Source organism: Nicotiana tomentosiformis, chromosome 9 (assembly GCF_000390325.3).
Source record: "Nicotiana tomentosiformis chromosome 9, ASM39032v3, whole genome shotgun sequence".
NCBI classification, from domain to species: domain Eukaryota; kingdom Viridiplantae; phylum Streptophyta; class Magnoliopsida; order Solanales; family Solanaceae; genus Nicotiana; species Nicotiana tomentosiformis.
Window position 1 is genome coordinate 40,770,135 of NC_090820.1, and position 15,493 is coordinate 40,785,627.

Below are 15,493 nucleotides of genomic sequence, written 5' to 3' on the forward strand. Positions count from 1 at the left end.
CAACGGTACTTTCACGGTGTTCTTATTGCTTTAGAGTTTATATCATATGTTGACTCTTGTTTCCATTTATTGATTCCTGCTTTCCATTATTAGTTTTATACTTCTATGCTGCATAAGTTATTTTGTCTAGTGGGTGTCTTGACTTGTACCTCGTCATTACTCCACTGAGGTTAGTCTTGATACTTATTGAGTACCGACCGTGGTGTACTCATACTATTATTCTGCACATTTTTATGCAGAGCCATATATTGGAGATATCAAACTCGGGAAAATTTAGCTTATTGGTCGCGAGGATTCAAGGTAGAACTGCTTGGTCGTCGCAGTCCCTTGGAGTTCTTTCCTTTTATTGTACTGTTAGCTTGTTATTTTAACAGTATTGTATTTCGATCTTTTAGATCTTTCTATGTGCTCAGCTAAAGTTTGTGACTTTGTATTACCAGTCTAGGGAGATTGTTATTATTATTATTGTCGCGTATGCATATTTCACTTTTGTTTCGGTATTCATATTAAAATCTGTTTTAAATTATTAAAAACAATTGGCTTAAATCCTTGTAAGTAATTGGCTTACCTAGTCTTAGAGATTAGGTGCCATCATGACATCCTACGGAGCGAAATTGGGATTGTGACTTTGTCACTGGAGTTTGAAGTCCCGCTACACCAGTGAGGGTAATTTGTTCTATACTGGGAGAATATAATCTTAAACCTCAGATACTACGAGGGAATTAAATTCCTTGAGAAAACACTATAAATTCACTGGGCTCAGATTAATTTTCTGCTTCGTTTATGTTTCTGATTTTAATTATTCCTATTTTTGAATAAAATTTTGAATATAGAATACTGACAGATATATATGAGAATAGGAAATCATAGAGAAAGAATTAGGACAAAGAAGAACCGGGGAAGTAACACAAATTGAATTTTCTGAAATGACTAACAAAAGAATACCAATTTTGCCCATAAAGCAAATTATAATTACTATTCTACCCTTTGTCGCACCAAAACATGCACTTATTATATAGTTAATTTAAATTTGACGGTTTGCGTAACCGTTTTATAAAACATTCACTTTGAGTTGCATCCTTAAAAGTGAAGAGTTGCAACTCTTCGGTACTACCCAACTTTTTGGCTATAAATACATGATATTTCCCATAAATTTTTCTTACGGAAATTCTAATTTCTCCTCCTTCCTAATGTATTGTTTTTAACATTAAGCAAATAATAGTAAGTGTGATTTGCTACTGATCTTTGAATTCCTTCGTCACTGAGGTTTGAAGTTTCGCTATACCAGTGAGGGTAATTTGTTATATTCTGAGAGAAAATAGTCCTAAATCTCCGATACTAGGAGGATTTAAGTTTCTTAAGGAAAACTATGAATTTAGCAGGCTTAGATTAATTTTCTGCTTCTTTTACATTTCTGGTTTTATTTTGTTTCTGTTTTGAAATATATTTTCGGATATAAAATACTAGCAGATATATCTGAGAATATGAAATTATTGAGAAAGAATTCTGACATAGAAGAACCGGGGGAGGTAACACAAATGAAATACGTGTCAGAGCAGAAGAACTTTTTCTGAAATGATTAACAGAAGAATATCAATTTTTCCCATAAAGCAAATCATAATTACTATTCTACCTTATGTCGTACCAAACACACTTATTAGATAGTTACTAGATGGGCATGTCCGTGCTATGCATGGGTGCCTAACGTCCTTATTCCTTTTCTTTACCGACGCAACTTCTTCTAATGTATCTAGGACCAATTATTTACTTAACATGTAATAAGTGCGTGCAAACAAGGGCATCTATATGGACTTCGAAAGTGGATTAGTAACTAACTCTATTAAGGTACTTAAAACATTTCCAAATTTACATCCTGTAGATTTCATTCACGTTGATATCACAAAGTATTCCCTAAATGTTCCGTGAACATGCTCAAATTACAATATCATATCAAACATCATTTGCCCTCAAGCATAGTAGCAATCAGTGTTTTAAAAGGTATGAACATAAGGTAGAGCGTTTTAAATATGTCTCAGCGGGGCGTAAGCTCATAAGTATTTAATTTTTAATATTTTATAAAATAATATAATAACAATTAATATTTATAAACAAGTAAAATTACATAAAAATTGAAGAAAACTATATATATATGTGTGCTCCATCCCCACAAAAAAATTAATCAAAACAATATATTATATGTTACTTACAAGCATAAGTAATTTGAATCTAAAAGAAAAAAGTTTTCTATATGGAGGAACAAAAAAGATGATTAACCTGCAATTTAAACTTTGAATTTGCTGCTATGAAGGAAAATATAGTTCTCTTTGTATTTGTAAAAATAATTAAATATTCGTTATTTTTGGGAGATATTAGCAGACTTGTGGACAAGATAAAAATTTGAAAAAACCATGAATTAGGGCTTAAATCAATAAAAAGGTCTTTACTTTTAAATTTAATACTTTTGAGTTCCTTTTTAAACCTTTTGAGTAATTACCAAACTCATTTTTGAGAATTTGGGTATTATATGAAGGACTAATTCAACCAATTTTGTTTTAATTTGAAAAAGTCTCCCCGACTTACTCCTTACTAAAAAAACGCGTCCCGAACGTCCGGGCGTACGCCTCTTGAGACTTTCGCCCCACACCATCGTTCTGTGGCATTTTTGGTACGCCTCGCCTCGAGGCTCGCCCCAGAAACGCCTTTTAAAAATGAGGTAGCAATAGCTTCGTATCATCTCTGGTGCATGATAGGATATAAAAACTAGCTTTCTTTTGTAGTACTACATCAAATATATTCAGGATGTGCTTTGTGACTAAATGAAACTGTAGTTAACCAAAAGATAAATGTTAAATGTTCTAATAGATATGGAAATTTGGAATGAGCCGGAATGATGATGCAAAAAAAAATATTGTCACGATTCAAATCTCAACATGTTGTGATGTCGCCTATCACTGTACTAGGCAAGCTGACAATCACAAATAACTACGCATTTTGAATTAAAAGCATGATGAAATAATTTTAACAGTGAAAAATCTCATAAATAACTGATAAGACAATTGTGACTCAACTACAAAATCCCCTAAAATTCGGGTGTCACCGAGTACATGGGCTACTAAATATCAACACAGTCAAAACTTCTAATACAACTCTCTGAAAAAATAGAACATGGCTAACTGAACTGAAAAGAAAGAGAGTCGAAGTTTGCGGAAGCCAAAACAACTACCTCAAACGTCTCCAAGCAGATAATGCTCCAAGTCTAGCAACCATCGGATTCAGATGTACCTGGATTTACACACGAAGTGCATAGTGTAGTATGAGTACAACCGACCAATGTACTCAATAAGTAACAGGACTAACCTTGGGCTGAAAGCAGTGACGAGTTGAGAAAGGTACAGTCCAAATCCAAATAATAACAATACAAGTATAAAAGGGAAATGACAAAAATACTCAGCGAAATCTCATAATCAGTTTATACACAGTAGGAAAATATAGACATACTTTCAAATTCCACAATTAAGCTCAATGCAGTGAAGTATGCCAAGTATGGCTAGCATGAGGAATGTTACATCTTTATATCTACACAAACAAATATGCATGTCAAATGCAATGCATCACAAAGATACTCTCATGTACTCACACTCTCAAAGTACTCAATCTGGTTGTTTCAACTCTCACTCATCACACTCAATCACTCAGCATCGTACGGTACCTGCACTCACTACTGGTATGTCAGACTCCAGAGGGGTGGATCCTGCCTAAGTGCTAATAAAAATTATTGCGGTGTGCAACCCGATCCCATCATGAGTCAATAATACCTGCTGCGGTGTACAAACTGATCCCATAATAAATTAATAAAACTTGTTACGGCGTGCAGTCCGATCCCATCAATATCACTCACAATCTGGCCCTTAAGCCCCAACTTAGTCATCGAACTCTCCAGTCTATTAGGCTCACAAATCTCATGCCAATCAGCCCAAACATTGATAACATGATGCATCCTAAATGACAAACAGAGACTGAGCTATGATATGCAAATCATAAATGTGACCGAGTACAAAATTTTAATTTAAGCAAATAATTCAACAACAGAAATGACCTCAGCAGGTCCCAACGGAATAATCATATAGCCTAACATAATTTCTAACATGGATTGCAGCTCAATTACACTAACACGTAAGGATTACATGAATACCAATACGGTAAGATAACTACACAGTACCACAGAATTAACCGGGTCCGAATTACTACGGTGCACACCCACACGCCCGTGACCTAGTATTTGCGTCACCTCAATACCAACCACATTACACGTGTTTCAAGGATTCTTACCTCAAATCGCGCAAATCCTTACTCCAACCAGCCATTTCCTCGCGAATCAGCCTCCAAACGACTCGATCTAGCCACAAACAACTTAATACAATCAATACAAGCTATAGGAATCAATTCCATACGATAAAGCTAAGTTCTTTAACCAAAGTCAGAAAGTTAACCCAAAAAGTCAACCCCGGGCCCACGTATCGAAATCCGACTAAATATACAAATTTCGAATGCCCATTCAATAACAAGACCAACCATACCAAAATCACCCAATTCCAACCTCAAATCACCTTTCAAATCCTCAAAATATGGTTTATGAAGTTTCTACAATTGCACCCATTTTTCCAACCCAAAACACTAATAAAATAGTAAAAACAGTGATAGATTCATGTATATTAACCAAATCCGAGTTAGAATCACTTAGCCCAATCAACTCCTTGAGAATTCCTTCAAGAATCGCCCAAAACCGAGGTCTCTAGCTCAAAATAAGAGAAATGGTCCAAACCCTCGATTTTGAAACTAAATATCTGCTACCCAGACGTCCTTCTTCGCGAACGCGGAAGGAGTCTTGCATTCGTGAAGCACCAAAACTCAACTTTCTAAATTCCTCTTACGCGAACGCAAGAACTCTCTTGTGAACGCGATGACCAATGGACCTACACCTATGTGATCGCAAACCATTTCCCATGAACGCGAAGGCTTACAAGATTGGTGCCCCACCTGCCTCATTCTTCTACACGAACGTGAGTTCCCTCTCACGATCGCGATGCACAAACACAATATACCTTCGCTAACGTGATGTCTTCTTCGTGAACGTGAAGAACAAACTTCACCTGCCACCCAGATACTCTTCGCGAATGCGAGACCTCTCTCACGAACGCGTATAATAAAACCAGACATCTGAACATCAGCAATCCAACAAAGTCCAAAATGAAGCCGAACTTGATCCGAAACACACACGAGGCTCCCCGGGACCCCATCCAAACATACCAACAAGTCCTACAATACAATATGAACTCAGTCGAGGCCTCAAATCACATAAACAACATCAAAAACATAAATCGCACTCCAATTCAAGCCTAATGAAACTAATGTATTTTCAACTTCTAAAGTCGATGCCGAACCCTATCAAACCAACTCCGATTGACCTTACATTTTTCACACAAATCATAAATATTACAACAGACCTATTCTAACTTCTGGAACAAAAATTCGAGCCCGTTACCCATAAAGTCAACTCTTGGTCAAGCTTCTCAACTTTCCAAAATTCAACTTTTCCAACTTTTGCCAATTCAGGCCAAAATCATCTACGAACCTCCAAATCAGTACCCAGACACACTCCTAAGTCCAAAATTACCATACGAAAAAATCAGAACCATCATAACTCTATTCCGAAGTCATTTATATATACGTAAATATCCGGTCAACTCTTCCCACTTAGGCTTCCAACCTTAGGACTAAGTGTCCCAGTTTATTTTGAAATATCTCCGGAACCAAACCAACCACCCCGGAAAGTCACATAACTATAATCAAATATAAAACGAGTAATAAATTGGGGAATAAGGCTACAATACTCAAATTAACTGGCCGGACATTACAAATATATACCTTGACACTGAGATAGTAGGAAATTTAGATTATACATATACTTTATGTACAAACTAATGATCAGTTGATCCAACTTGAAAGCCAAAAAACTCGTGTCTAGCTAAATTCATTTGAAGATGCATATTCATCTCTAGTATAAGGATTTACCTTGAATATATATGAGCTTACATGTGACCTCTGTATGACATTCTATCACTCAGGTTACAAGTGCTGCCTTGGGTCTATTTTGACAGGTAAGAACCTTCTCCTTCATTTTCTTGAATTCCTGCAGCAATGCAATAAAAGATCTTTGTAGTATAAAAGATTAAATAACAAATTTTGATTCAAAAGAGCATATTGTGGAGAATCGAGAAGCATGATATGCTTGACACCTCCTCGCACTATAGTGATCTGCTTTAGTTAACGCCTAAGAAAAACCATGCCAAACGATAATACCTAACAATACCAAATCCGTATCATTCAACAAAGGAATAAGAGAAAGAGAATGCACTTTGTGCATAATGAAAATGAAAATAAGAGAGGACTAACATGCTTCCAAAATTCAAAAAGGCCACGTTGTGAAGACTGACATAAGTCTGTCCACATAATAGTGGAACCGACAAGTCAAATTTAATGTAAGTTATGCTTTTTATCTACGATGCAATGACAGAAGTGCCCTTCGTCGTACCAAGGCTTTCTCTTATTATATAATTAACTAGAAATATATGCCCGTGCGAACGCTTGTGAAAGAATAAGCAGAATTAGGAATAATTAGCATGGAGAACTTTCTCAGCAATATCCAGAGCAGTAAGAATGTTACTGGATAATATAAGAGTATAAGCTTGAAAACTATAGACATAAATGTCCATACAACATCACATATTTTATAAGAAGAGGAGTTCAAAGTATAGTTGTTAAACTTCAGATAATAGAACTTCCAAGTATCAAATGAAAGAGGGGGAAGGTAATTATATAATACAATTACTCCCTTTGGATATTAGAGGTTGTTTGTATGTTTCTCTTTTAACACCTGGTAATGGGAGATTTTCTAATCCTTTCTTTATTTTTTTATTTTTTTTTGCATATAGCTCCTTGATGGGAGTCCCTCTTTTTTGAGTACTCTATCAATTGATTCTTGGACACTCCAGTAGCCTGCAATAGGCTTGTTTCCTCATCTGAATCATCTTCTGATGTTTCCTCTAAAGATTCCTCCTCCTCTATAGAAGTCTCATCTGCGCATTCATCTGGAGGTTCTTTCTAACTCAGGGGTGTACCATCTTTCTCAGTTTCTTTGCTTGTTTCCTTTGTGTCTGCTACTTTCTTCTTCTCGGGATTATCCTCATTCATTAAACTATTAAACTTGTTGAAAGTAATTTCTTCTTTCTCTGTTACAGAGGTATGCTTCTTTGTCCTTGAGTTCTTTTGTTTCTAGGTCATCCACTGCATCTCTTCCTCTTTTTCTTTCTCAAGTATCTTGGAATAGCACAATTTGAAGATCTTTAGGTTCCTTAATAGGAATGACTTTCCTTCCTCCTCCTCTAACCAAATTTATTTGCTATTTGGATTAAAATTTTTAACTGGGGAGTGTTTGTTGAGGTACTCTTAACTCCCTGTCCCTTCTCCATAGTTGATTCCATTTGCCCTGAGGTTGGTTTCATTACCTTCCTAGTGTTGGTGCCTTCAGCATTAGGAGGTGGTTTATCCATACCAAAAATAGCACATGTTAGTTTGTAAGCTTGTTTATGAGGTGGACTCCTGCCTCTTTTAGAAATATTATTGCTTCTTTTGACCATCTTTGACAGACTGTTCACTAACTGATCCAATAAATTACTTTTCAGATCTCAACTCAAGTAGTCACCACTACAGAATAATGCTGTAAACAAACACAAATTTTATTTCAGGTGAAAGAAATTTGGTTGGATCATCCATTAATAACAAAATTCTAGAACATAAATAATAGAGCAATGATCAGGACTGCCCCAATCCCGACTCCTTTGAAGTTTGCTACTCCATCGAAAAATATCCTCCATCTACGGTATAATTCTGTAATATCCTCCCTAGTAAATTGTACTTCTTCATCGGAGAAATAAGTGGTAAGTGGTTCGTAATCCCCATCCACTGGATTCTCGGTGAGGTGGTCAGCTAAAGCCTGTCCTTTGATAGCCTTCTTAGTTATGTACATGATGTCAAATTCGCTTTGGAGAATTTGCTATTTAGCTAGCTTTCCGGTAGGCATTGACTTCTGAAAAATATACTTGAGCGGATCGAGCCGAGATATCAGATATGTGGTATATGCCGACATATAATGTCTTAGCTTCTGAGCAATCCAGGTCAGAGCACAACAAGTGCGTTCTATCAAACTATACTTGGCCTCGCATGGTGTGAACTTCTTGCTTAAGTAGTAGATGTCCTGCTCCATATCCTAGTTTCGACGTGTTGCCCCAACACACAGCCAAAGGCATTGTCCAAGACTGACAAATAGTAATAATGGTTTCCTTGGTTCAGGGTGAACCAGCATTGGCGGGTTTGAAATATACTCTTTGATTCTGTCGAAGGCTTTCTGACACTGATTCGTCCATTTTGTGGCAGCATCCTTCTTTAACAGCTTGAAAATAGGTTCGCAGATTACTGTGGACTGGGATATGAAGCGACTGATGTAATTTAATCTTCCCAAGAAACTCATGACATCTTTCTTGCTCTTTGGTGGCGGTAGTTCCTGGATGGCTTTGATTTTTGATGGGTCCAGTTCTATCCCTTTCTTGCATATAATAAAACACAATAGTTTTCCAGCAGGGACTCCGAACGCGCATTTTGCTGGATTCAACTTCAAACTATACCTTCGCAGGCGTTCGAAAAATTTCCTCAAGTCGCCCAAGTGCTCTGAACTCTTTCGAGATTTTATGATGACAACATCCACATACACTTCGATCTCCTTATGAATCATGTCGTGAAAGAGGGTCGTTATGGCCCTCATGTAGGTGGAGCCGACATTCTTGAGACCGAATGGCATGACCCTATATCAGTAGACTCCCCAAGGAGTGGTGAAAGCTGTCTTCTCTGCATCTTCCTCGTGCATTAGGATTTGGTGGTATCTAGCAAAGCAATCCACAAACGACTGCAATTCATGCTCGCACGGTTGTCGATGAGCATGTGGATATTTTTCAAGGAGAAATCATTCTTTGGACTAGCTTTATTGAGATCTCGGTAATCCACACATATTCTGATCTTTCCGTACTTTTTGGGCACTGGGACGATATTGGACAACCAGCTTGAATAGTTAGTGACTCTCACCACATTTGCTTCTATTTGTTTGGTCACCTCTTCTTTTATCCTTAGACTTAAATCAGGTTTGAACTTACTGGGTTTCTGCTTGACTGGAGATTTGGTAGGGTCAGTGGGTAGTCGATGCGAGACAATATCAGTGCTTAATCCTGGCATGTCGTCATAGGATAATGCAAACACCGACACGTACTGTCAGAGGAGCTCAATCATTTTTTCATTTTGCTCGGCTTCTAGGTGAATGCTGATTCTGATTTCTTTCACGTCTTCTTCGCTTCCAAGATTGACTACTTCTGTTTCTTCGAGGTTGGGATTCTTTTGACTCTCCAGCTGTTGATCTTCTGTGGGAGATTGTCTGGTATCATACTCTCATCATATTCCTCATAATCCAGATTGTTGTGCTCAGCGGTTTCGTTACATGTCATAACTGCGGAGTAAAAATAAAGTTGCAATATTAAGGAAAAAGATTCTTTTTATTTCATCAAAAGGGGCACGTCTGAAGCATTCACAAGAGGAAAATGACAAAAAGGTACATACATCGTAATTGGTTCAATTGACTGTGCTCTTTCCAAAAAAGGCTTTTATAGTTCCATACTACCAAGACTCCCGGCAAACCAAAGATGGACTGACTATCCAATTCTGCAGCTCTTCCTCTGGTTCGACATCCCTGATAGTCGGTGTCTTGATGTCAGTTCCTTCACAACATTCTTCAATCATATTCACGAATAGATTTCCCATCCCGTCGATGATATCATTTTCAGGCGTTGAACTCTGTCCCGGACTTGAAATATGCTCTGGCACAAAAACCTTTTTCCCAGAGCTAACGATGCGAGTTTTCTCTTCTGGAGGCTGATATCCTATGCCAACCCTTCCTTTCTGCGCATTATGTTCAATTGGCTATATGATTCCATTTGACTTGGCTTCCAACCCTGTTCCTGACCTGTATTTGTATTTCATCATTTCCCTCATGGCCATCTTGGATCTGTACGGCGATTGCATTCCCAAATTCTGTTGAGTCTTCTCCTCTACAATATTATGCATGATTTCTACAACGTGGAAAGTAACTCCGTCTAGTCCCTCAATGAATGGGACATCATACTTCAAATAAGTAGAGTGACCCCACTCATCGTGGACCACGATCTCCTAGCATCCCCACTCGAATTGTATGCATTTGTGCAAGGTAGATGGAACGAACCCTACCATATGTATCGAGGGCCTGCCTAGCAGCAAATTGTAAGAAGAGGAAATGTCCATCACTTGAAATAATACTATAAAGTTGACTGGCCCAATTTGCAAGGCTAGATAAATTTCTCCAATAAAATCCTTTTGCGAACCATCAAAAGTCATCACCCTTACGTGGCTTTCCTTGACCTCCCTCAAATGAATTCCCAACTCCCACAGGGTGGAGAGCGGGCGAATGTTGACTCCTGATCCTCCGTCGAACAACACTCGAGATATCACTTTGTCCCTACATTTGATAGTGATGTGAGAAGTTTTGTTGTGACTTGCGCCCTCGATAGGAAGCCCGTCTCTTCTGAAAATGATGAGATCCTTTTGAGGAGGGATCCTTGCGTCTTATGAATTTCCCATAATGCCAATTGTTCCCTTCAGTTCATATTCTTCGTCCAATGTGAACATGTTGGCTCCCTGGTTTCTATAATTTGGCAATGGATTACGATACACACATCTCTTAGTGGCATCAAAATATTTGGAGAGATGTTCAGGAAACCTTTCCTCGATTGGGTGTATCAATCCTACTCTTCTTAACCTTTCAAACAATTGGGACAAAGGCTCAGCAATGAGGGTAAGGTTCTAGCAACCCTTTATTCAAAGTTGGGACGAGGACGTGGTGCATACATAGGTCGATTTTGGTGAGTAGTGGTTTGGACATGAGCATATGGTCATTGTGGTTTTGGTTGTTGTTTTGTTCAAGGAGGGTTGTATTGTGGTTGAGGATGGTAGTATGGTTGAGTATTATAGATTGGAGTGTAAGTTGGTGGTAGTGAGTGGTTGTTTGGGGAATAAGAGGTGCATCTATGAGATGGGCCAGTTTGATAGTAGGGGACGGCTGTTGAGACCTCTTCTTTCTTTTTCTTCCCGCTACCGATCGAACTTGACTGGATGGACTTGCTCGCTACTTGCAGTGCTGCCATAGATTGTACCTTACCAGATTTTATGCCCTCTTCTAAGAAATCTCTCATCTTAACCAACTCGGGCAACCTTTGACCCATTATTCCCATCATCTTTTCAACGTATATTCCCTCTTGGGCTTGGATGAAGTACTTGGTCAGTTCACTGTCGTCCAGTGGCGGTTGCACCCTGGGAGCCTCTGTCATCTACAGTCGTGCATATTCTTGAAACGACTCAGATAGTGTTTTTGCAGGTTCACCAGCACAAACCGATTAGGAGTGATCTCTATATTGAATCGAAAACAGTTCATGAAGTCCTCCGCCATATCTTGCCAAGTTCTCCAATTCCGCGGGTCCTGTTGGGTATACCAGGTGTGTGATTCTCCCGTCATACTCCTTATAAACAATTTCATTCTTAGTTTCGCATTTCTCCCCTCTCCGACCAACTTGTTATAATAAGCTCTTATATGTGCATGAGGGTCCCCTGTCCTGTCGAAAGTATCGAACATTGGGGGTTTGCACCCTATTGGCAAATCCACTTCTGGGTAAATACACAGGTCCTCATAATCCAGGTTTTCACTTCCTCGGGCAACTTGGAGACTCTTCATTTGCCTTCTCAACATTTGCAATTGTTCAGATACCGACTCTCCTTCCTTAAGCTTGGCCTCTCTCTCCATCTCGGCATACTGATCGATCTCATATGGCACCCTGACCGTGATGGGTGTTGTAAAGGTAAGTTCGATAATGGCATATACAGGGGGAACGTACCGCTTTTAAGTAGCGGCATGTGCCACAGGTATGTGTTGGTTGGTGGTGATAGTGACTCCGTCACGATGAGGGGTAGTTGCATTAGTGGTAATAGGTAGTTTTTGTGATGTCTAAGGATATTGTGGTATGTAGGGAGTATGAATAGGAGGATTTGGAGGGTTGGTAGGTGTTACTGGAGGTATAACTTGAGTGGTGGGGGTTGAGGTTGGGTGTTGTTGTTTTGGCGCGATGTTGAAGGAAAATGATTTGGAAGTGAATCCAAAGAAGGGAATCTGGGTGGATGAGGAAGTGTTGTCACGGCCAGGTCCGCCAATTCTCTAATATGTTGTATCTCTTCCCTTAATAATTTCATTTCATCGGCCATCATGGCCGTGTGCTTATCATTCCTAGTGCTGTCTTTTTCCCTCGATCGCCCCGTGCTGTCGACTACGACCAGAGCATATTCAGTTGGGTCTTCTGTAGCTGACATCTTTCCCTTAGACCTTAGACTGTATGGTGGCTCCGCCAGTTTTAGTCGACGCAAACCAACTTTATTTTCTTTTGGGGGGGAGAGGGGTAATAATAAAGCAAAAGAAAAATAAGAAGAAGGAAAAGAAAAAGAGCAAGAGTCAATTTCTTCATTTATGCGAGCGAGAAATCACATAGAGCAAATAATGCGTGCATTACAACTAGCGTGTTCCTAGAATTTGCATGGACCTCTCATTACCGGAGGTAAGACTAATTCCCGGATGTTTGACAGACAATTAGACTTGACATATTTAGATCCAAAGCGACTTATTTTCATTGATAATTTGGACTTATACAAGCGGGAACAAGGAATACATCACAAAGTTGCATGGGCTTAGACAATTGCCCATTTGGAAAGTAAAAGAGAGAACTAGGGATAAAAGGTACAAAGTAGGGAAAGGATGGGAAATCAACCAATTCTAATAACCATTCCCTGGGTCGCTTCTTGTGCCCTTCTCTTCTTCTGGCTCCTCTTCCGTATCCTCCTCCGGGTCTTCCTCATCATGATTGAATCCAAACTCCTCATTTGGATTTTCTTCTGGTTCTCTGTTTGACTCTATCTATTTGCATTCTACTACCCGATCATTCTCTTCAGCCGGTGGAAACATATGGTCAATGGATCCCGGGACCACCTGACGTTGCATTGATGTGGTCACAAGATATTGTGGTAGGATATCATGGTAAATCCTCAAAGCAACCACCGTTCCTTATAACCAAGCTATACCCTCTCTGCTCGGGCGGGCCAGTTCTTTTTGTTCGTTAATCCAGACGTAGTACTCGGGGTGCACCATGAATTATGACCCATAAGAATTGTTACCAGGTCATTCCACTTTTCTTGCAGTTTCCTTATCCTGGGAATTGGAATTTGGCCATTGTAATCATCCTCGTACAACACCGTCCTTGTCCACAACGACACATCTTAGATCATCCCAAATTGTCTGAGGACCCGTAGAGGTGAGTACGGGTGAATGCCTTATAATCCGATCAACTCAATGAAGTACCTTTAGGGAGTCCTAAAGATTGCTCTTCCACCTTACTAAGAGAGTGTCCAGTTGATCCATTCTCCTGTCAGATTGGTCTGTGTTTCCCTCCATTCTTCTTGCCCATGTGGGGAGATCAAGTGTCTCATTATTTCATTATGGTTGCAGATCATATTACTAACACCCATGAGGTAGACGACAGTAGCCTCCCGCTGGAAGAAGTGTTCAGTAGCCCAAATCTGCAACAATAAGTTGCATCTTTTGAAGAAATCGTATCCTCATGCACATGCGAATAAAGCTATCAGCATCTCGGCCAACACCATCGGTACCAAAATGGCTTGAAGATTGCTGCGGAAGGTTGCCAGGACCACTGGTAACAAGTTGATGTTGATGCGGGCCCTTCACTGTGGGTAGACCAATAATCCTAACAGTGCCATTATAAAAGTGATAGGATTGAGGCTCTCCCATGTCGCCTGGTCACATTGGAATTCCCCTGAGTACCACTCGTAACTCTCACGGTGCCCAAACCTATCGAACATCTGGTCAAGGCTCACCTACCCTTCCTCGATACTTATGAGACTTATACTATTGGTAAGACCTAGAGCATCCAATAACCGATACCCAGGCATAGTAACTGGCAGCCCTGGTATACTTCCATTGAATGGCAACTCCATAAAACAGGTGATTTTCTCCAATGTCAATACCAGCTCACAGTCGGCAAATTTGAACACCACTTTAGCTGGATCCCAAAATTCTATCAACAGGCGAGTGAGCACTTTGTCTTCTCGGATGTTCATCAATGTAGTTAATTCCCCTAGGTGCGTCCGAAATTCGTCTTCGTGTTCCCCACAAATATTCTTCCACCATTTTTTCAGCTTATGTGGTGCTCCCATTACCATGCTAATTTCAGGGATTTTCAGGTTGATTTCCATTTCCAGGTAGGTAGAAGAAAATATATTTAGGTAAGTGTTTGCTTCAGATCCGTAAGTGTCTTGTCATGTTTGTTTGTCTTTTCACAGAAATTATGTCGTTGGGGTACATGACCCATTGACATTGGGGTGGCTTTCCTAATTGTGTGTTGGTTCCTGGGACCAACACACCTAGGGTTTATGAAGTATGACCTATTTTATTAGAGTAGAGTGTTTCCTACTTTTGAGTTGGACTGAGAACTACGAGAATTTATGTCGATTGACTTGACAAAGCCATTCTCCGAAACTCGAGGGGTGTAAAAGACAACCCTCATGTGCCATTGTGTGTGATAGTGTACGACCAAGACTCGATTGGAAGAGATGTAATGACAGTATATATAAAGCAATAATAAGCAAGGGTGTAGCAGCAATATAGCAAAGTGATCATAGAAAGCAAGTAATTATAAAGAGCAAATAAGGCATGTAAGCATGTAATTGCAGTTTTGATCATAATCAAAGCAATGTACAAATAAATCTAGAAGCCAAATTAGTCTAAATCTGCTAAGGTTAGAACCTATGTGTGGTATTCCCCAGCAGAGTCGCCATGTTGTTGCACCTTATTTTGCACTAGTCAAGACATGATTCAACTTGTGATTTCTCTGTTGTTGATGAAAGAGAGTCACCACCTAATATTTAAAGGTATACTAAGGTACCTATTTCATTACAAAGTCATGTTCTTTATTGGTCTTCTAACCGGTGAGATTATGGGTAAGGGTTCTTGTTCTTCTAAGGGGAAGATGTTAGGTACCCCTTAAAATTTACCTGAGGCAGTTCCATCGGATTTAGACTAAGTTTAGGATCAATTATTTGTAAAAAGGCTTTGATTAGTAATAGGAAAGGCTGCTTACTGTACACCTAAGGATGATATTGCCAGAATGAATGCAGGGTCGGGATTTGAGTTTATGAAAAGGTTCATAAGAGATTTTGAAAGAGTTTTGAAATTGGTACATAAGCGGTC

The 15,493-nt window shown here is 39.3% G+C and overlaps 1 protein-coding gene across 1 annotated transcript; it reads right to left on the reverse strand.

Annotated features, from left to right (window-relative positions):
- Positions 1-11,515: 11,515 nt before the first annotated feature.
- LOC138898650 (uncharacterized) lies at positions 11,516-11,989 on the reverse strand. Its single transcript, XM_070184730.1, has one exon. It carries the CDS (start codon positions 11,987-11,989, stop codon positions 11,516-11,518), a length of 474 nt encoding a protein of 157 aa, XP_070040831.1.
- Positions 11,990-15,493: the final 3,504 nt, after the last annotated feature.

What these genes read in the sequence shown, in the direction of transcription:
- LOC138898650 (XM_070184730.1), bottom strand. Translation starts at nt 11,989, where the DNA reads ATGGAGAGAGAGGCCAAGCTTAAGGAAGGAGAGTCGGTATCTGAACAA.